Consider the following 23,677-nt stretch of genomic DNA (forward strand, 5'->3'; position numbering starts at 1 on the left):
AGGCTTAACACAGATTTGGGTATGGGGTTTGGTAACCCTTTAAAGAAAACGTTATGGTTTTAAGAAGGTTCTATATCATGAACTGCGAGTTCCCAGCCCATTTGAAAAATACATTTTATTATTGTGCCCATTGATGCCAAAGGTTCATTTTCAGATTATATTAACTTAACACTTTGTGGAGGGGCTGAAGTGAGTCTCAGTTCCTGATAAATTATGTATACAGTAGAATTCTGAAAATATTTAACTCTTCAGTATTGTCTGATGATTAGCCAACAATGCAACAGCTTTCTCTGCTTTTATTCAGTCTCATTTCAGAAAGTCCTTTATCCTACTGTCTGGGTATAGTCAAAATACAGGTAAAATCAATATGAAAACTTGTGATGCTGAAAGGCACTCTGAAGAGTGCGCCGACATCAGCCTTATGTCAACGTTCACCTAATAACTTCATGTATTGACAATTGATCATTTATGGGAGGTTCTGAAATGGGCACTGAGCCATTTTCTGCTGCCATTACAGTGGACAGCGATATTCAGTTTAATGTCATCCAAGTATTGGTATTCAGCGTTGAAATTGCTTTATGGGAGACGATTGGAGATAACATGTTCCAGAAAACGGATCAGACATGATGTGAGCCAAGGCATAATGGGGTTTTCTTTATTTTGACAATATACTGTCAACACATCCTGCTTCATGCAGAGATCAGTACCCAAAGTTGTGGACCTTTATGACATAATCCATATTTTTACATATTTGTATGAGTGATTTATCATATTTTGCATGTGTTTAGTTCTAAAAGTTGAGGACATCTTACAAAAGATCAAAATGTCAACATTGTTATGTTGGATTAAAATGTGAAATTGAACATATGTCACAGGATTATTATTGCCTATATCAACCACTATCAACATGTTGACACAGCAAGTACAATTTAATTGATTTTAGTAACAGGCAAATGTGTATCCAATTCACTGAAGTATTGTGTGTAGCCCTCTGTCCGCGGTGTGGTCAGAACTCCTCAATATACAGTATCTGTTGGATCAACAGCTGGCTACAAAACAAGCCCCACACGCGAACTTTTGTCGGGATGTACACATTACATAATTATGTAGTTAACGTTCAACATTTGAGATGTTTTTCATCTTAAATGTTGGTGTAAGGTTGCAGCATTTTCATTTCACTGCAGGTGACTCGCTGTTTTTTTTTGTGACATTTGTTTCTGTGAAATTACCCTTCAACTTCTTGATGACATGACTGTTATTCTATGTGTGTGTGCACACCAAGTTCACGTATTACTACAGTTTCTCCAAGCAATTTGAACTGTCATACCTATTGTATGAGAATAGATGACACGAAAAAAGAAAAAAAACAGGCATGTTCATAAATTAACAAAAGAAACTGAACGCCCGCAGTTATCACCAAACCAAATATTTCAGAGATACCAAGACGAGAATTTCAGGATCATAAAACAACATTGATGCTGGGATAAAGGCAGAGGAAGCAAGGAACCATGTTTAACTGCACCGGGCACCAGTGAAAGAAGACCATGTTTGATTAACCAGATCTCTAGTGAGCAGTGTCTATAAAGACGATGAGAAGATCTTCATGGTAAGTTTGCTGAAGAAGAGGAACAGTTCAAATTTAAAATCTGATTGTTCTGATAGTTGCGGTGTTGGTTCACAGTGTAAAACTGCATTCTGTAAGTTTAAAAACAATTGCACTCGATATTCATAGTTAATACATTTTCTTTATTGTGAAAGCTCTTGATTATTAAATCATTTTTTTTACCTGTGTGATGTGTATTTTTTGTGTATTTTATTACTTTGTGCGCTCTTAATGTTTACTTGTGTGGAGTAGGGTGTAATGGCATGTGAAAATGTTTTTTTTTAAGTGTAATGTGCCTCTAGAGCAAGCAAGTGACTTTCTAACACTTGCTCTAGATGGAAAGAACACTATTAAAAAATCACATGCAATCATGACTTAAAAGATTCTGATGTCAATTTGGCAACGTCACACTTAAAACATCAAGTGTACTTGATGCCTTAAACATTTTAGTATCAGTATTCAGTACCTCAGTACTTGAAACAAAACAGATTTTCTTTGCTGTGATAATTTGGTTGATAAAGCAAAAATACCTTGTTTAATTGCACCGACCCATCACATGTTTAACAACACTGACTGACATGCAAAAGGAAAGGACTTAATGTACTGCCTTCTATTGTTTATTGGGTACATTTGGGACATTACAAGCATAGGTCTGCTTGTTCATGGGAACAGCTGGCTCATCCGGGCTCACAAAAATAATTCGGCATTGATATATTGTAAACAAACATGTCACAGAACATGAAGTGTATTCTTCATAACTCTAGGACTGACTTTTGAATTCAGATGGTATATCACTGTCCAGTTTACATATGCCCTTGTAGATTGCCTTCTTCCAAGAAGGGTCACTGTCTTTGCCCATCGAAATGGCAATGTAAAATTCTCTCACTGTAATCTCAGCAACTTCAAGGAATCGGTCAGGAACCTGTTTATAAACAGAAAAGAGCAATGTCTTGTAACTATTCTGTAAAGATACAATACTGTGTGTGAGAGTGATGCGTTGAACGTTGAATGTGTGTACAGTACTAACATTCTGAATTGTTGTCCAGTTGAGGTAAGTCACAAGTAAAAAAGAGACTTGGCCATACACAGAAGATGTATCAAATAACATGCTGTCATTTTTGCAGAGTGGTTTGGAGGGGGAGGCCAAATCACTACCGCTGAGTAACTCCCATGCGTTATAGAAAACCATTGATCAATTTGAATGTAATATAATAGCCATCTAAACATTTTCAGGTTTCCTCTGTTACCTGCTTGTGAAGCCATATGTGAATTCAGGAATTAGTTAAACATCACCAAGTATCCATACATAGTCCACATACTATGTATGAAATACTAACTTATGTCCCTGACAGTTCAATGTCAAAGGTCACCTTGTATTAAAGCCCACTTATGCAGATCTACAAGCTCACAATGTGTCACATTGCGACAAGTGATCTTGTAGATCAGCTATTTTCACTATTAAAAAAAGATATATTTTTTTCAAAATTGTTTTTTTTTAATATTTTTTTTCACCTGTTAAACTACAAAAGCAGTTTGGGAAAGCCTGTGATGTGTCAATAGTAATATCCTAGGTTTAGGATAGGCACAAGTTAACCGAGTCTTATAGTCCTCTTATAGTCCTATAGTGTTACGTTTGTTAATGGAATAGTGGTTAGACACTGTCTCTATTGCAGGGGTGGGCAACTTTGATGATGGAGAGGGCCACTGTTTCCACACTCACTCCAGAGGGACACATTGCACTGTCAGAGGGCAGACACCTCTTATCTCCGTATTTTAACTTTTTTCCTAAATTAATGCCGTACTTCGCCATTCTGGCACACAAAAGTAGCAAAAATACCCGATCTACAAGCTCAAAACGTGTCGCAGTGCGACACTTTTTGAGCTTGCAGATCTGCTAGTTTTGCTATTATTGAATTGGAATCCTGAAAAGTATTTTAATTTAATTTCAAATGCATTTAGTTAAACTTGTGTTAACTTTATGAACTTAAATACAAATATTTTGGACATAAAAATTACATTAGAATTTTAATACTAGTCATTAAGATTCTAATATAGACTGAAGTAGTTAAAGCGGGTCATCATGTTTGAATGATTGGAATTGTAACAGCTGAAATCAATAATATATCAGTATGTATTCTGATATTAACCTGCGGGCCGCATTAAGTGAAGCTGGGGGCCGCATGTGGCCCATGTATGCTCTATTGCCACAGACATCCCTGTATGTAATGTCTTCCGACCAGATCGTTCATCCCTCTTAGCTTTCCTACTGTATTGTAGTAATCAAAAATACAAAGCCTTTGAAATAAAAACAGTTGTGGAGTGTCCTGTTCGGTTAACCAGGTAGTATGCTGACAACATAACTGCGGCATCCTGGCATTTAATTATCTTTTGAACCTGTTGCATGTTGTCATGTCTCCCTGCCATCTTTCCTGTATCTGTCCATGCTGTTGAATGAGGCAGAGGTACTGCCTGATTTAGACTTAGTTGCGTATCATGTCTCGCACTAAAAATAACAGATCTACAAGCTCACAGCACATTTTTTACTTGTAGATTGGCTATTTTAGGTGCGCAACACAGGCATGCAAGTCAGGCTTTACAAGTCATTAATGTATCTTTTTACAAACATTAGATACTTTTTTTTAATTGAATTGTGTTTTTGTCATCAAATTCCCACAAATTATTATAGGTGAAAGGACATTTCACCACCGTATTATCTAACCTGTTGGTAATTCCAATAACTTGAATGAATATTGCAGATTATTTAGTGTCAAGATAAATTGGGTGCTGTCTGGGCACCTAGGCTGCTAATCCAGCCTGACAGTGTGTCGCGGGTTCAAATCCTAATCCTGACGACCTTTTCTGCGTGTCATCTCCCCCCCTTCTCTCTCCCCGTTTCCTGTCAGTCTACTGTATATCTATCAATAAAGGCAGAAAAAGCCAGAAAAATATGTTTGAAATAAAAGAAAGAAGGGAAAAGATTGTCATAATAGGCTAGTGGACAAGATGTGGTCGTCAGACAAAATTGATGAATGCATATTGGATGGGAATGTGCACTGAACTCTTAACCACTGGAACCCGAGCATACCTATTCTGGGGCAACATAAGCCAAAAATAGATCTACAAGCTCATAGCGCATTGCAAAGTAACAGGTTGTGCGCTTGTAGATCGGCAAAGAGATATGGTGTAGAGGGCAAAAACTAGTGAACAAAGCCGAACCTGCGCTCAATTAAGTGTTGGCTTACTAAGTATAGAGGGTTTATGTGGTTAAGATCCAGTCATTGGAATAAAAAATATATTTACACTAATTCCTTCTCATGGATAAAATGCTGTTAAACACTCTAGCAATGTCAGTGAAACCCTTATAAATGTAGAACAGTGACAAGTATTTCACCAAGGAATAATGTGTTGCTGGTTTTCTGCTCATCACATACTACTTGACTCCTGGCAGGATATCCCTTTAGAAGTCATTTTTAGTCTAAGTTTCTGTACTTAATCCCAAAATCAAATTATTCACAATCTTTTGTGTGATTTTGGGAATGGAAATCTGCTAGAATATCTCATACATCACCTGGAAATCATTGGCTTTGTTGTAGTGCATGTTGAGAGCTCTGAAAAGTTCTGATTCTCTTCCAACAGTCAGATCCCTGACATCAGCCGCTCCTTCCATGAAGGCATGACGGGCATGCTTTTCCATCTGGATGTAGTAGAATTCCCGGAAATTACTAAACCACTTGATGAGCTGTGAGGTGATGCAACGAGTGAACTGGGAGGCAACACAAAAACAGGTGGGTGAGACAATGCAATAATGTCTGAAGATAATGATAGGGAATGCATGTTTAAGCTATGTTTGCCACAATTATTTACTACTTTCAGTGACATTTTTACAGGGGGTTTTGTAAGTTTGGTTTATGACTATTTTGAAAGTTTTTACATTTTCCGAAAGATAAATTACAATAAAGCATATTTTGATATGTCATGTGTTGTCATCGTTATTCTTTCTACTTTACGGAAATGCTATTCTCAAGAGGATATATTTACTGTTGGCAATCATAAAGTTATAACTGATTACATTTTCATTAAAACTTGACATGGGTCTACCACAACCATAGAAAATAAAACGCTTACAATGTCTTTATAAATTTGGATTCTACAATGGAACTTGTACAACATATTGAGGACCACACAAGCTTTCAAAATGTCAAGCTTTGTTATTTTTTTCTCTTAAGTCTGAGCAGCTTGCTACATTATTTTGATTAATGCTATAAATTATTACAATCAGTCCTGTAAATGATTATAGTGAGTTTATTGCATCCGTCTATTGAAACTACTCCCTTACCTGCACATCATGGAAAAAGGTTTTCAACACTAGAGAGCTGGGGTACCGGGTGAAGAAGAACATGAGCTTTGCTTTCTTCAAATGGTTGGTGGTCAGGCCCTCCTACACAAACCACTATTAAGGATACAACTTACTACAAGAACAGGGACAAAAAAAAATAACATCCTCAGCAGCACTTTCCTTTGGAAAAGTACATGGGAACATATTTTCTCTACAGGTAATCATTTCAATCTAGGACAGGAAGATATGTTGCAATTGTCTTCATATTTGACAAGATCAAATTATGATCTTATTGGAGGTTATAAGCTACAGTATATATTATCCAAGCTATTGTCCTTAAAGAGGGGAAAGTGTTGATGAACAGACTCATTTCACACCAATGTGAATGTGTCAATGGTGGTGATGACAATGTTTGTGACATTATTTGGAGCAGGTTGTTATTTAGGCATAACATATCTAGCCCCTGTTGCATTTATTTTATATGAACCATGACATGTCCATGGACAGTCCCTGTGCCCTGCATACATAGCTGTCCATTTTTAATGCAAAGGAAAACGTCTGCTTAGAGAATAGATTAGATAATTTATCACCAAGGAAATATTGTGCTGTTTGAATTAAGTTTGAATTGAGAAGTATAAAAAAATAAACAGAATAACATTAGGTACTAAAGAAAAAAAACATTTGATGTTTAGAAAACTTTCTAAAAGGATACATTCAGAACATTATTCTTCATTGTACCCTGTAGATCATCACACTCAATCTTGACATGAGGGGCACACTCATAAATCATTTTGGGATCCATTGCCAGAGATGTTTTGGGACTTCTGATTGATCTAGAAGAGTTAACCGTTGTCCTAATTTTGACTGAGCTCCATGGTACATCAACTGCATCCATCTTTGGATGACCTGCCCCAGGATTTCCATCTTGGAAGAATCTGAGGCTGTTGTGCTGAGCACTGTTTGTGGACATTTTCTCTAAAGCCTTGCCTTCATGCAGAGTAAAATGACAGCTGAACGGCAGGGGAGACTTGGGACGATGGTGAGCTCTTGCTAGGGGCAGGAGATTAGCAAAGTGAGATTTGGCCGGTGGAGACTTTTTCACAACCAGGGACAGAGCATCTGTTTGAACCTGTGGGACTTGGACCTGTGTTCTCCCAGGACAGGAAAGACTTGTACTGTCTTTACAAAATGAAGAGTGCTCTTCTTGAAGATGAAGAAGCTTATCAGTCAGTAGACCTACATTCCCATTTGGTGGCCGCTGTAAGAGCGGCATGTGTTTGAAAATGGAGTCGATTCTTGTGCTGAGAGCTTGCGACAGCTCATATTTCAAAAGGTCAGCCATCAGTTTGTTTACCTTGTCGGGTTTGTATTTAAAGTAATTCATTAGTGTCAACTTTTTCCATCCTTGGTACGTCTTATCTGAGGGGGTCTCAAGTGCATTGTGTGGACCTGTAAGAGTGTCCTGTGGCGACACGCTATGATGATCATCCCAGGTGAGATGGTTCTGCTCAGCAGTCCCTTCGCCAACCTCAGACTCACTTCCTTCATCTTCAAAGGCAAAACTTCCCTGAAGCTGTCGGAGTGTCATCTGTCTGCCATGCATTTCCTTCTTCACGTTTTGGTTCCCTGGACTCCCCTGTCTGACACTAGTACCCACTCCACTTCTCTCCAAGTGGTTGTTGTAATGGTGGAGCTGAGGGCACTCCTGTGCCCTTTTGTCTCCCTGCATGTTGACTGATCTCTCATCTTGACTTGCCTCCATGGTCACATCGCTCATAGGGGAGCCCGTCATGCCTCTGATAATGTTTTCTACCCTGGCACGCTTTGCTTGATGACCACTATTCGGGGGCCAGTCACGAGGACCACTGACTCCAGGGGATAAGTACCGTCTTATGGATGATGGTCCCGTGTTGCTATGTTTGTATGGATTGCTGCGGAGCTCCGTTAGGCTTGAGCTGCCAAGGGCATTGCTGCTATAATAAGTGTTATCTAGTGGCCTCTTTCCCGCGATGCCTTTATGTGAAATAAGGGAAATACCTGGTTCATCTGAATTTGAAGACGCTGTTGGGTCAGGTTGAAAAGACTGGTAATGTTCTGGATTGTGGTCCTCAAGGTAGAGGTTGTTGTAGGAATACATTCTCTGCTCTCACCCCAAAGGCTTGGATCAAACCTGGTTAAATAAAGGTAAAAAAAGTGTAATATGTTTTGAAAAGCCACTGGTGATGAGATTTCACATCATTATTAAGATCATATAGACTCAATTGGAATGCATAGTTATTTTGCAGTATACATTAGATATGTTTATTATCATCCTGCTTATTGTTCTTAATACAAATGTTTTGAACTGCATACTGTTTAGTCACATTAAAGTTCCTTGCATGCAACTTTTAGGTGTGAATTTAGAATTCCTGACTAGCCTACACTTTATTAGCTATCAAAGCCTTGTACATAAAGCATGCAATGTTGTAAGAAACCAATATTCAAAATGCTAAAGGAATTTCTGATCAATACCATCTTAGTATATGCTGCACGTCAGTTAGTTTATTTGTCCAGTTTAATTTAGCTATTTTCACAGACTGAAATTAAAAGTATTAATGTTGATGGAAACACAGTAGCCTCTACTCTGTATGACACCAAGAGAAACAAATAGTTATACAAATGAAAAAGGTTTTTACCTGTTGCCTTTCCTGAAGAGTAGAAGACCAGTACAAGGCTACTGAAGGAGAGGGGTCTTTTATTTATACTGTCCCGAATGACACACGCACGCACGCACGCACACACACGCACACTCACAGGAGGAGGCGTGGTCAAATATGACTCCTGTAAATTTTGTCTATGGAAAGAAGACATTTGCCATTAGCTGTGTGTGTGTGTGTGTGTGTGTGTGTGTGTGTGTGTGTGTGTGTGTGTGTGTGTGTGTGTGTGTGTGTGTGTGTGTGTGTGTGTGTGTGTGTGTATATATATATATATATATATATATATATATATATATACACACGTATGTATATACACACGTATGTATACACACACACACACACACACACACACACACACACACACACACACACACACACACACACACTTATTTGTATAGCACATTTCAACAACAAGGCAATTGTGCTTTACATTGAAGTTACATTGAAGAGATACATTGTAGTCTAGCTCAGTGCAGTCTAGCAGTACAGAAACTTCCACTTATTTCCTAGCTGTATTAATCAATTGTGTTTTGTGTATACTAAGTAAGTATCCAGAGGAAATACGTAATCTATGTATTTATAATTAATAATACACCAATTGTTTTCCTCCTGAGTTTACTCGAATGCCAATGATTCGCAGGTCTTGGCTTTCAAGAAACAAGTTTACTGTACAGCCAAATGCAATGCAAGACCTATGTGTGCAAGACAGTCACCTAACCCCATGAACCATAATGGTACATCCCATATAGACATATCATATGGTACTGTACTGTACATCCCATATAGACGTATCATAAATAATGGTACATCCCAGATTCTTCTTCCTAATGTACTATCCCATCGTCTGGAGGGACAGTTGGTTGCGCCGTGATTGGCTATTATTGGTTTAACAAGCAACTACTGTATCTGACAAATAAATAAATAAAAGAAAACTATTGGTTTCATGAAGTCATACATTATTGACTAAAAATAATGTTTAATTATACTTGTAACAGAGTATTTCTACATTGTGGTATTGCTACTTTTACTTAAGTAATATGTCTGTACTTCTTCCACCACTGAGTCTGACTCATAGGTCTGACTGTGTGTGTATGTGAGAAGATTTACAAACGTTGCCTGTTGCCTGACAACCAACTAGCCAATCACAGTACGCCCGTACCTCCGGACTATAGGATGTAGACCATTCCTTTAGGACAGCAGTCAAGTTTCTCTCCTTCAGTCGCCGCCAAACCCTGACCAGCGACGGCAGCAGCCATGTTGTCACGGTCCCGATGTGTGTATCGGTCACTCGGCCCCTCTCTATCAGTGGCACGGCAGGTAAGACAATGTTCATGTCAATGAAACGCATGGTAGCTCCTTCTGTTTACGGTCAAGTAGAGTCAAGGCCACGGTTAGCTTGTTGCACGCTAATACTACTAGCTTTGTCTGAAGCAAGGCCTCACACCAAGGACAGAATGACACACACCCAGCCATGAATCACAGATGACTGGAGGCTGCCACTCCTGTTGTTCTGCTGTTTGTTAAAGTTTCTATATTTATAGTCTGTGGTGGAAAAAGTACTCACATTTTTTACTTAAAAGTATCAATGCTGCAGTGCAGAAATACTCTGTCGCAAGTAAAAGTCCGGAATTCAAAGTTTACTTGAGTGAAAGTACAAAAGTATTGGTAATTGGAAAATACTCATTATTCAGAATGTCCCGCTTCACAAGTTTTCAAATGTAGAAAAATCTTTTGAAAATAAAACGCTCACAATGCGTCGCATCACGACTGATTGTGAGCTTGTACTGTAGATTGGCTATTTTCAAATAGCCGAAAAATTGTACTCAAGTACAGTACTTACAGAAGTTGAGTAAATGTATTTAGTTACTTTACATGACTGCTGTGAGGATACCACTGCAGTTGGAGTTCTTCTGTTCTGTTGTTTGCTAAAGTTCCTATATTTAATGCACAAGCTAGTTCGCTATGATCAACCGAGCTAATGTCTTGCTAATGTTAATTGTGAGCCATCTCAGGAGGACATCATTTCTTGCCCCTGACAGATGCTCTATAATACCTACTTTCTATGGTGAATGACTTGACCGCATACTGTCTGACCACTCACCATCAGTTATTGCTTTATATTGTTGGAGACTTGACAACTATTGCAAACATGATAACTTCACTGTAGTTGTTATGTTATAGTGGCGCAAGGAGGTGCTGCTGCATGTGCGCAGTTGACCTTACAGCCAGAAATAGCCACATGTCATGTCAAGTATGTGCTGTGGGGTGTTAGGTCTGCCCTTGTTCAACTTAAAACATGATAACAAAATAATATCTACTACTAGATCGGTAGACAGGGTCTGTCTTCACCTAATATAGGTGTAATAACAGTTTGCCTGGTGTAAGCAATGTTGCCAATGTGGTTGGATTATGCAGTGTATAAAATACCACAGTTGATTGATTGATTGAATACTTTATTAAGAGTTTGCAAAAAAAGGCATGGTGGCACAGATTTATACCAAAGAATGCTAAAAGGATAACCCAAACAAGCCCTCAGGGCAAGGTCATGTGTAATAAAGAAGGATTTGTAATGGAACACAACAAGCAATCTTTATAAATGAACATTAGACTGACAACCCATCTAGACAGTAGAAGATATAGTGTCTTTTCTGTTGATGTTAGTGCTTGAGAAAGCTGTTGTGAAAAGCATGGAGACACTGGTCATTGAGGTTTTTGCGAGTGCCTTGCTCTGCTTTGCCAAATGCTCAGACATTATTATGGATTATATTTCATGACACATGGCTGCTTTGACCCTGTTCAGAACTATTACCAGTTTAATAAGACAAACACTTGCTAATTTATTTATTCTATTTGTGATTGTAAAAGTGAATTTCTTTCATTTCCTATGTTGTGCTTAAAATTGCATTTATTTATTGTCAACCTCCATAATAATCACCCTTTCCGCTTTGTGGATAATTTACACCAATTTATATTCAAGTAGATCTAGATGTTTTGGTTGGTAGATGTGACATTGACAACAGTACTCTTGTTTAGTTTATGAGTATGACTATAATCTTGGGTCTGAGAGTCCTTAAGCTTATTGTAGGACAAATTATATAGGATAGATGGAACTTGACCTTTTGGCTCTCCCTTTGCTTTAAACAATATTTTTTTTACAATTATGTTATGGATCTTGGAAAACACTTAATATAGGTTGACTGTGATGGCACCTTAGTGGCATCCTGTGAGAAATTGCTGTATTGCTTTATATCGAGTACAGAGCCTTCACATTGTGATCTTGTAATAATTTATCAATTAAACAGAATTTTCTATTATTTTCAGGGAAATAATGTGCTGGTTCAACGGAGTGCATCAGGTATTTGTGCAAAGAGTACACTACTCACATCTTTGTAGATCTAATGCAACATCTAAGACAGTTATTATTGTTTCTCATCAAATCATGTTCTTAGTTAGCACAAGTCATCTAATGAAAAATGTCATAATGCAGACATTACATCCAGCCAAATGTACCCTCCTTCTCTTAATCCCATAGTCACTCAATGACAGGCCCTCATGAATAAACGTGTTCTTAGCATGAGTCATGTTATTAAAAAAAACAGCTAAATGTACCATCCTTCACTGAATCCCATAGTACCTTAATGACACAGGCCTTCAAGAATAAACCTGACTCTTGATGCAATATTATTAATCAAGTTAATTTGAAAGAGTTTGCTTTTCACTTTCTTTGTATTCTCTCTCTTTTCACATCTCCTTCAAGGTCTCAGCACTTTCAACTGGGTAATTTACAGGAATGCAAAGTTGTAAGTACTCTCTGTTCTGTTCAGGTTGTCTTTGTATGTTTACTGCCACAATAAGCTCATCATCTACAGACCCTTGAGCATAGCGCAGTTGCATTAGGGTAAGGGCTGAGATATGAGTTCATATTTGATTAGCTTTGGAGTACTGTAATAGGGGGCCAACTTGGAAATGACAAATAATTGACCACCTCCAAATCAAATGTTTATAATCTCAACTGACTGTTGAATGTGACTTTATATTGTGCTTAGTTGCAGAACATTTGTACTGTACCTTTTTAAAAAATCCAGAGCTAAATGTTCTTTTTTGTCTTCCAGATGTCCATCTCTGTCATCGACTAATGTCTTCCACATCAGATATTTCAAAACATCAGCTGTTCACAGTAAGTAATAAAACAAATATTTTAAATGCTGGTGTATTGAACTCATATTCTCTACTTATTGTACAACCCATGTTGACTAATGTGCGTGTTCATACAGGGGATGAAGTAATCACCATCAAAACCCCAGCGTTTGCAGAGTCTGTCACAGAGGGTGATGTAAGGTGGGAGAAAGGTGGGTATAAGTGAACGACTCAGGAGTGAACACAGTAGTGATATGATCAGGTGTGTGATGATCGAGCAACAAAATTGTAGTTTGCATTTCACATGTGTCAATGTCTCCCACTGCCTGAGAATTGCGACACAATGAGCAGCGGTTAGGGTGCTACAAATCAAAGTTAAACCTCCACTGTGTGTGGGCAAGTAAATAAGGAACCATGGAAACTAGTTAGTTTCGACTTTACACTTACGTACCATTGAATGACAGTATGCACCCACTGCTTAATCTATTAAGACCGGGAAAGCATCCGTGTCATTTTCTCTTTTTTTTTTTACTTTTTTGCGAACATTTTTAACTCCCAATATTTGCTTCTGGGCGTCCCTGGAACAAAATATTTTGAGATAAAGGTCTGTGGCCAACTACATAATTTTGGGGGTGCTTGACATGAAAAAGTTGGAGCAAGCTATTTTGTTCCAGGGACCCCCAGAAGCAAAGATTTGAGCAAAAAAGAATTGCTTTAAAAGATATTATGTACAAATCTTCACGATTTAAAAATAAATATATATATATAGCAGATCTACAAGCTCATAGCGCGGCACTCGGTGCAGCGTGCTGTATGCTGTGGGGATGCCTTGGTCGGTCAACATCCTAACTCGCTCTTCCATTAACAAGTGGGCTGATAAACCAACACAGTTGCATTATCAGACCATTTTCCGGGAAGTCTTTTGCCAGTTATGAGCATAAGCTTCACAAATTAGGCTTTTTCCGAAGCCGGTTGGCAGACATGCCAAAACATCTCACTATTCCAACAAGTACCTCAAACAAAGGCACTAGAGTTTTTGAATGGAATTTTATGTACTTTAGCATTAGCAACTTGTGAAATAATGCAATCTGTTATCTTATTGGACTGTGAACTGGAAATGGAACTGGATATACTGGTCAGTAAATTGCGGCGCGCGAGGGGTACGGCTGATTCTCAAGCTACCTAAAATACAGTATAAAAACTAATGGGGAATAAAAACAAGCCACATAACAGAGACTCTCTCTCATGCTAGGACTTTAAACTGGCAGGCATAATGTCCAGAATGACAGTTTACAGAACATTGCATAAAAAAATTAATACAAAATGCATGATTGACAAGCAGGTGCATAAATGTAGCCTAACAACAGTTACAGCACTAGGCTATATTTGAACACTAAAGAATTAGGGCCGGGAATTTATCGCGTTAATTTCGATCAATTAATTACAGAAAAATTATCGCGTTAAAAAATGTAACACATTTTAAGCGCACCTGTTTTTGCACCGCGGAACGTTTCTCAGTGGACGAGTTTCAGACGGACCGATATTACAACAACAAAGTTAACTGCAGGCAGCACAGTGCCTGAAAACATGATGCCTGCTTGATAATGTTGGCTGGGCTTTGTCCCGTTTAGGGGGAGGGGGCAGCGGTGCGCTGGGGAGGGGGGGGGGGGGGTTCCACGATGCGGTGCGGGTCACATGCGCGATTTCTATTAATAATTAATTAAACTACTATAAAACATCAGTAACAACAACACACTCTAATAATAATCGAAATCTACAAAGTAACTAGTAACTAAAGTTTTCAAATAATTGTAGTGGAGAAAAAAGTACAATATTTGCCTCTGAGATATAGTGGAAAAAAAAGTATTAGAAATTGGAAATTCTCGAGAGTCAAGTGCAAATACCTCAAAATTGTACTTAAGTACAGTTCTTGAGTACATGTATTTAAAGACGCATGCCAAAATCCATTTGAAAAAATTGCTTTTCACTGTTCTCAGGTCAAATATTGATATGCGATTAAAATGCGATTAATTAATTACAAAGCCTCTAATTAATTAGATTATTTTTTTTAATCGAGTCCCAGCCCTATAAAGAATATAAAAAAGTAATTAACTTTGACCGCTCATCTTGCATACTATATTTTTTTGTGTGGCTGCAATCACTGCATGCATAAAGATCGCTCAACATAATAAAACATCAGTTCATTAGAACACATTTTCTTCAGAATAACACATTCACAGTGTACCACACAAAAATAGGCACTTCAGAATAATCCTTGATGACGTTGGTCGGGTCAGCTGGCCGGCAATAAATCAAAATAATAGGCTAGGTAATAGTGACATAATATTCTGTGTGTGTGTGTGTGTGTGTGTGTGTGTGTGTGTGTGTGTGTGTGTGTGTGTGTGTGTGTGTGTGTGTGTGTGTGTGTGTGTGTGTGTGTGTGTGTGTGTGTGTGTGTGTGTGTGTGTGTGTGTGTGTGTGTGTGTGTGTGTGTGTGTGTGTGTGTGGGGGGGAGAGAGAGGAGACAGGCCAGGATGTCCGGAGGGAATTATACTTTCCGGCTTTTGTCATGAAAATGGCCAAAACAGGCAATTACCGGCATCTTATAGCATATATACCAAATACATTCAGGAAGGGAATTAGACTAATAGCATAAATCTAAAAATACAACTTAAACTGTGTCTAGTGTGTTTCATCTTGAATTGTCAGTATTTCTCGTTTGTTATACTGCTTCTCTGTGTGATAAAGTATTCTACAAATCCAAAACGATTATTGCAATCATATTGTTGTGCATGTTTCTTCTAGCCGTTGGTGATACGGTAGCTGAAGACGAAGTGGTGTGTGAAATTGAGACGGACAAGGTATGGATCAGGAAAACTAAATTGTCTAATAATAGAGACATTTTTACCTTTGATTTTAAGTGAGTTTGATTTAGGCGCCTTGCTTTATAAAGTGTGTGTTTGGTATCGGCAGACATCGGTACAAGTACCCTCTCCTGCAGCTGGCGTCATAGTGGAACTCCTGGTGGAGGATGGAGGAAGGGTAGAGGGAGGCATGGAACTCTTCAAACTCCGGAAAGGAGGTACACGCCTGTCCTGACTTTTTATAATTGTATTTATCTTATCAAGCAATGCAGCATTTCATTTGATTTACAGATTCAAATCAGCTCTCACCCGTTTCTCAGACTAAGCATTGTCGAAATGTTCAAATGGCAGGATTATGAGTCTCTCAGCTTACCTTTCTAAAGGTGGAAAAGTGAAAGCTCTTTCTGTTTATTCCTTGTCCCCAGCGGGAGGTGCCAAGCCTGCCCCTGCCCCAGCTGCTGAAGCCCCAGCAGCTGCAGCAGCACCACCTCCTCCGCCACCTCCTACTCCTGTCCCTGCTGCCATGCCACCGGTGCCCCCAGTGCCAGCACAAGCTGCCCAAGCCAAACCTGGTGTGTTTGACCCACAAGTTGCTTCACAAATTACACCATGGAAAGGCTGATTTATACTTAGTCATTCAACCCTTTTACTTGACAGAAATGGCATAAGTTAAAATGAGAAATACATTGTCAATATTGTTTATTCTGTTGTAAATATGTAATTTTCATCGACTGACATTTGTCCAAAGGGTTAAGTATTAAGCATGGGTTAAGGGTTAAATAAAGCCTAAATTAAGGTTATGCCTCTTCATAAGGATATTGGTTTCTGCAATCCAGAATGTATTTTAATTCATAAAATGACCAATCAGTATGGAATTAATACTGTATAACTAGCACATCTACAGAGGTTGGAGATGTACTTAACACATAAAACGTAAGGATTTCTGCTTTAACCCATGTTTACCTATGTTTTTACAAATAATTTAATTTAATTATTCTATCACCTCTTCTGTTTTAATACAGTTTCTGCTATCAAGCCCGCTGCTGCTGCACCGCCACCTCCAGCAGCCACTCCTCCAGGAGCCAGAGGCGAGAGCAGGGTAAAACACAACATATTTTTTTTAATGAAAAACATGTCTCTACAAAACACAATTTTAGTGGTGAACATGCAGCTAATAAAACCATTTAGTCACTTAGTTAAGTTATTCAGTGCAGGAGTCATCATGGCTATCTATTCTTTATCCTATGTTCCATATGTTCCCTTGGGAATGCCATGTTACTTATGTTTGCCTGGGAATGCCTATCAGTTGACAGGGTAGCAAGCATTTTCCTCCTGTCTTTCTCAGGTGAAGATGAACCGTATGAGGCTGAGAATCGCCCAGAGGCTGAAGGAGGCTCAGAACACTTGTGCCATGCTGACAACCTTCAATGAGGTCGACATGAGGTGAGCGACTCTTCACACAATCTACTCCACAATGTACTACAGTGGTTCTCAAAGTGGAGTCCAGCTAAATTATTGATAGTTAGGAACCAAATAGACCCTTACAGGTCTGTGACTGTACAAATGGACTCTTACGGTTCCATTTGTACACTCTGAGTTATGGGAGTCCGTGGACTAATGCATACCAAACTGGGAGTCCTTGAAATAAAATAGTTTGAGAACCACTGATGTACCAGACAGCCAAGCATATATCTATTTATTTCTCTCTCTCCAGCAACATTCAGGAAATGAGGAAAGTCCACAAGGATGCCTTCCTGAAGAAACACAACGTCAAGCTGGGCTTCATGTCAGCCTTTGTGAAGGCTGCAGCACAGGCTCTGATTGACCAGCCAGCTGTTAATGGCGGTAAGCCTCACCACTAAGACGGCTTCTATCTACCGCATAATAGAGGCTTACTACCAGTGTTTGCATTCAGAAGTCAACCAGCTTTAGTATTTAGATTTGTTCATGAGCTTATGTACCTAATTGTTGTGTTGCTTTCCAACATTCATCTGTTATTGTGATACAAACTGAATGAATCAAATTTAACGTTTTACATAACTTCTTTGTTTTTTTTCCTGCAGTTATTGATGATACAACCAAAGAGATTGTGTACAGGGATTATGTAGACATTAGTGTGGCTGTGTCAACTCCAAAGGCAAGACTTCTTGGACATTTATCTCCAATTTTTCTCTATTCCTGCAGAATTGTGTATTTCCTGGTTCCTGGTTAAACATTCAGTTTACTGCTCTAATATCTTGTAAATGAACAAGTAGCTGATGTGCTAAACTATTCTCAATTGTTCTCTCCATTTAATCTAGGGTCTTGTTGTACCAGTGATCCGCAATGTCGAGACCATGAACTTTGCTGACATTGAGTTGACCATTAATGGTCTTGGAGAAAAGGTAAAATAAGAGAGGTTTAAAAAAGGGCCAGACCGATATGACATTATTTGACTTTTTTCCCCCCTTTTTTTTGTAGCCAATGTGTCCAGATTTTTAATCACATGTCCCTAATTTGGGCATGTTATTTCTCATTATAGGCATTTTTGTTATTTTTATAGGAGATCTACAAGCTCACAACGTGTTGTTGTGATGAGGTGTGAGCTTGTAGAGCTCTAGCTATTTCTGAAACTGACACAATTTCAGTCAACACATTTGTAATCGGTAGTCCTAGGACTCTCCAAAATCAGGATCAGCATCAGACGCACAGATCTGGCATCAATCAGGCTCTAGTTTCAAGCCTCCAGAAAACAAAGACCATTTACAGTGATGTCTCCCTCTGTGTGCTTCAGGCTCGCAGAAACGAGCTGGCCGTGGAGGACATGGACGGTGGTACATTCACCATCAGCAACGGTGGAGTGTTTGGGTCCATGTTCGGTACACCCATCATCAACCCACCACAGTCTGCCATCCTGGGCATGCATGGCATCTTTGACCGGCCTGTGGCCATCAATGGCAAGGTGAGTCATTCATTATATCCTTGGATATTGTTGGCTAAATCACAAGTCTTTGCTGCTCTTGATTTTCTTTTTCTTTTTATTCTTTGTTTGTTTTTTACATGTCGGGGCATGTCTTTGAATTCGCCTGGGTGAAATGGATATTAACACATCGGGTGCCAGCGTTTTTTCATAACAACTTACCGTGGGTGCCAGCATTCTCCCATTGACTGCGCTTTGCTGTTTGTTGTTTCCGCGTGCGTTACAAGCAAATCCACGCAAAAAAAAGCATCGATTCATGTTGTGCCATGAGCCTGGCTACAGGCTGGAACCATAACATCCCCTCGCGGGTTACAACGGGGGGGGGAATCGCGCATCGCGCATGACCGTTTTTCCCCACAGGAAACAGATTCGGAGATATAGGCGTTTCAAAGTAGGAAATAGACAGGAACCGGATGGGGGAAAAAAAAGTGTTTCCGGTGAGCGATCTGGCACTTCCTTCGCAGGATTACAATGGGTGCTCCCAGAGCTGCTCTAGCCCCGCCCGCGCAGAGAAAAACGAAAAAAACAAAAAGACTGAAATCACGGTTCAGACCGTGAACGGCACCGAAGCTTCGGAACCGCCACTAAGTAAACACACGGTTCAGACCGTGTTTGGCACCCGATGTGTTAATAGACATTTCCAAAACCATTACCTTTGACGTGCTTTCCATATCAAATGGTTTAGGCTTTACCATCTAAGACTATTGCAATTACTGTTCAATATATCTTTTCTAAGTATCTGACATTATCTGATACGATAAACCCCACCCATCTGATTTTAAAACGAAGACAGATTTGTATATTTTTTTAAACCCACATATCCTATTTGCAGGTTGAAATCCGGCCAATGATGTACGTAGCACTGACATACGACCACCGACTCGTTGATGGCAGAGAAGCGGTTACTTTCCTGCGCAAGATCAAAGCAGTGGTAGAAGACCCACGGGTGTTGCTTCTGGCCATGTGATGTCCCTGTCACTAAAAATGTTCTGTTAAAAAACATAGCTTACATACATGAAACCCCACCAACATTTAGCCGAGGAATAGGCTATGTATTATCTATCTATGAGGCTTGCCATAATTTCAACATTGGATTTGATAGTTTATACACAAGCTCTCCATTTATTTGATTTTACTTGAATCGCAATGAAAAAGATTGTCTTGTAACAACTGAGATACAAAAGAGTAGGTCACATTTTAAACACTTGTTATCCTCTGCAATTCTTAAGTTCCAGAATCTCTTTATGCCATATATACATACCTGTAGTTATATAACATGTTAAAGTTATCTTATCTGCTGCTCTGATGGACACTCATGAACCCTCATGCTAGACTGATCCTAACAATAATTTATTGTGGTTTCTCTGGGGTAAAGATTCGGTTATGTGATCCCATTCCCTGTTCGCCAGTTACAGTAGTTCCTCATGTGCCAAAATTCTGCAACAGGGCACTGTGGATACGTTTAGTTTCACTTGGTTAATTTAAAACGGTAGAAATAATTTCTTGCTGGGAACAAGCTGTAAAGCAAGAAACGGCATTGTTTTGGAGGAGTGTGAGGAATATATACCGGACGTACTCTTTCTAATGGGACAGACGGATTGTAAACCCCATGTTTTCAAAAGGATGTGGCACATGGGGATTAGAGTGAACCTTTGAAAGAGTATATCGTGGAGTCACGCATAGCCATATTCCTTCTCCTGCAGTCATCTATGTCCAGGTTTTGTTGTCTCCTAAAGTGTATCTTTGAAATTATTTGAATTTTTTGGGGGTTATTGTATGGGTGTCCAAAATGTCCATTGATCAAACATTTTGTATAAAAAAAAAGTATGCACTTCCTCCTAGATGTATGCCAAGGGTTCATGAGCTGAAACCATGCAAGGTCGCACACTATTCTTTTCAGGGTTTTTATATAATATAAATTATATTTAAACTACTACCATCAGCAACAGTTGATGTTGGGAGTAGTTCAATACGCACAATTTGGCAGCATGTTTTTCTCATGAGCTCTATGGGAATGCCTGGGGAACATATTCTCTTTGTGCTATATATATAATACTTGTATCTATTTAAAGAAAATGATTTTAAACATTAAACAGCATAGAGTTTTATATACTCTTCCTCAGTGTTGTGTGCATGAATTTACCCTCAGCTTGGGTTTTTAAAAGAAATCACGTAGTGAAGTCAGCACCAATCCTATTGTCAAACTATTTGCTTTTTTATTTACTTGGACTGGTATCCATCAACAACTAAGACCATGGACAGTACGGCAAAACAAAAGTTTAAAGCATAAAGATCACGCAAGGAATGTCTTAAACCCTAGCGTCCATATTCTGGGCATGTCATAATAGGTGAAAGTTATGCAAAAAAAAGAGGCAAAAATAGCGCATCTACAACAACGTATTGTGCGATTGTAGATCATATATTTTCTGCAAAGATTTATTGTAGAGAGGAATTATTAGGGGGCCAACCCTGGAGGACCCTGGGCAACAAAGTATATAGGGTAGGACCCTGGTCAACTAAGTATATAGGGTTAACTTTGAGATTGTCTGAAAAATGTGATCCCATATTTGGTCCTTTTTGCTCTTCAATTCTCTGCCATTAGTACCTGCAGATGGAACCATGTACTTTATACCAAAGATGAATCTTCAAAGCCTTATTAGCCATCCAAGCGGTCTACGCTTGGGAAGCTTCACAATAATGGGCTCATCTCTGGCAAAGTCTTTAAGGGGTGGTTGGCCCTTCCTTCCACTTCACAGATGCTAGTTCAAGTGCGTGCAGCTGTGTATGATACCCCTTCACTATGTTTGTTTACTTTAATAATCACAGAGGACAATGAGTCCTAATGTACGTCTTTGTTTTTGTGCCTGCCAGCACCTACACAAATGTCTGAACAACACCATTTGTCGGAAAAACACAGAATTCATTAGAGTACACAAAACACCCCAAATGTTGCATTACCATGAGAATACTCGAGGTCCTAATTGGCTTGAATACGAAACACAATGATACAAGGGTTCCTTTCATTTATTTACTTTTATTGCCACTCAAGATTCCATTAGCGCATTCAAGGCCATGTTAATTGTCAGCGTGTGCTGTAAAGTGCATAGATATCTAAGGGGGGCCATTTGTTGGTGGGGTTTTGTCTTCGTCTTCAAAATTTGGCCAAATTTGTGAATTTACAATTGGACTGCTGAAAAAGATGTGGGTTTTTAAGTCTTTGTGTCCATTCAGATGAAAGATGGCCTGTTAGATTTTGGCAGATAGCTGTTTGTTTTTATTAATCCACATCAGAGGGGTAATTTACCTAAATTATTCTGTTTTTCTTTCAAATAAGCTAATTAATGTGCTTATGTAAAGAGTTGTCTTGTATTGGGACTCTTAAGGTGTTAGCATAACAAACAAAACCCAGGTGGAATCTTCCTCAACCGTTGATATACATTTTCAAACACAAATGTTTACCACTTAAACCCTCTATAATTGGGTAAACTAGTACTTAGTTGACAGGGTTGACTCTACTTGGTCCTCTCTTTTTTCTTTACCTTTCCGTCAAATCTCATCAAAAAATATCAGATCTACAAGGTTAGAACTTTCCTCCCAGAATAGAGATGCTTGGGGTGGCTAAACTGACTTCACAATTAGTTATCCTCTGACACAGAACATACCCATAATAAGTGCCCCACCTTTTCAGCTGTATAATATCTGCTTCATTTATTTGTTTGTAGATCATGCATCTTCCGTGGATGGAGATTGAGAAACTCAATAGGCTAAGAGCAATAACTTGTAAATAGTTTTTTTGTAGCTTTTATTTTACCTGGAAAACAGTCAGATTCAAACATGGACAGGATAGTGTGACTCGATGCTTTTATGGATTTATCTCAGCTACAGAGACTCGGGCCCTTTCACTGTTACCAATGTTTGATAGGCTACTTTATGGTAATTATATCTGTGAAGCAGGACCAATTACTGGAATTGACCTCCTACTTAAATATGTATTTCAATTGAGGTGAGCAACATGATGGTACTCAAAATGAACTTCAATTGACTTGGACATTAGTTAAAAACAAACCAAGAATGTTGTGCTTCTAATTAGTCAACATCAGGAGAAAGTTTGGCTGAAGTTAGAAAGGCCAGGAGCTCATTGGTTGGGGGGATATCCGGGGTCATATTATTATCTTTATATAAGGACTTGTTTTGTTACATATTTGGCAACACCCAACACGAATAGCTAGCCACTATCACATCACACCTTGAGACAATATTCACCAACACACCCTTAATAATCCCACTCTATGCAGCGTGTGTATAAGTAATGGTGCACATGCATATTCACAAGTGTGTTGTTTCTTTTACAGGCTGTTGCACACAAAGCCAGCCTATGCGACAACATCTCGAGCTTGCATCTGTCCCTATTCTTTCTCTGCTCTCGGGCCTTTGATATGTAGGCAGGCGCTGCTTTTCTTCTAATCCTTGTTCTGTTTTCATACTAGAAGATTAATTTTGGATGGAGAGAATGGGACACAGACCCCCCTAGCCTAAGCATGGGCGCAGCTGGCAGAGCTCACGCAGATGGGCAGCTGGCTGGGGTTAAAGGTCACAGTATTCACAACACAGAATTGGGGATCTACAGTAGGAAGAGAGAGAGGTGGAGTTATTGGCATCACAGGAGTTTATTCTAATGGACTCCCATTGGTGCGTGATGGTGTCTAGGATGTGTCTTACTCTTATTGGATCCTCCGTCTCTCTCCTCTTTGGGTTAAGGAAACCGCCAGAGTAGGCCTATTGCATTCACACCACCTAAGCCCCATCTATTTAAGACAAATAAGACATAAGACAAATAACGATAATAGCCGATCAACAAGCTCAAATGTATGTGTCATTATATTTTCCAAGTAGCCTACATGAAACATATGATACAATACAATTAACATACAATATATGTTCCTTGCAAATTCATCCACTTGTTACGTCATTATACAACCTGTATGTACAGGCACCTTTTCAGTACTTTTCTCATTTTAAGTTATTTCCATATAATGAAATAGAAAAAGGTGAACTCTGTTTAAATATCTGAGGTTATCCCTT

General features: G+C 39.0%; 1 protein-coding gene across 1 annotated transcript in view; it reads left to right on the forward strand.

Annotated features, from left to right (window-relative positions):
* Positions 1 to 20,712, forward strand: part of ylpm1 (YLP motif containing 1) — a 52,334-nt gene extending 31,622 nt beyond the window's left edge. The window contains exons 21-37 of the mRNA XM_084082150.1: positions 7,098 to 7,199; positions 7,396 to 7,522; positions 9,876 to 9,952; positions 11,957 to 11,990; positions 12,393 to 12,435; positions 12,748 to 12,812; positions 12,910 to 12,984; positions 15,578 to 15,633; positions 15,746 to 15,854; positions 16,062 to 16,208; positions 16,659 to 16,735; positions 16,982 to 17,079; positions 17,351 to 17,481; positions 17,700 to 17,773; positions 17,937 to 18,020; positions 18,410 to 18,577; positions 19,428 to 20,712. Coding sequence (XP_083938276.1) covers positions 7,098 to 7,199; positions 7,396 to 7,522; positions 9,876 to 9,952; positions 11,957 to 11,990; positions 12,393 to 12,435; positions 12,748 to 12,812; positions 12,910 to 12,984; positions 15,578 to 15,633; positions 15,746 to 15,854; positions 16,062 to 16,208; positions 16,659 to 16,735; positions 16,982 to 17,079; positions 17,351 to 17,481; positions 17,700 to 17,773; positions 17,937 to 18,020; positions 18,410 to 18,577; positions 19,428 to 19,562 — 1,602 coding nt within the window. The 3' untranslated portion in view covers positions 19,563 to 20,712. The remainder of the gene's footprint in view (positions 1 to 7,097; positions 7,200 to 7,395; positions 7,523 to 9,875; positions 9,953 to 11,956; positions 11,991 to 12,392; positions 12,436 to 12,747; positions 12,813 to 12,909; positions 12,985 to 15,577; positions 15,634 to 15,745; positions 15,855 to 16,061; positions 16,209 to 16,658; positions 16,736 to 16,981; positions 17,080 to 17,350; positions 17,482 to 17,699; positions 17,774 to 17,936; positions 18,021 to 18,409; positions 18,578 to 19,427) is intronic.
* The last annotated feature ends 2,965 nt before the right edge of the window (positions 20,713 to 23,677 follow it).

This window comes from Gymnoscopelus microlampas (genome assembly GCF_963454915.1).
Source record: "Gymnoscopelus microlampas genome assembly, chromosome: 16".
In the NCBI taxonomy this organism is placed as follows: Eukaryota; Metazoa; Chordata; class Actinopteri; order Myctophiformes; family Myctophidae; genus Gymnoscopelus; species Gymnoscopelus microlampas.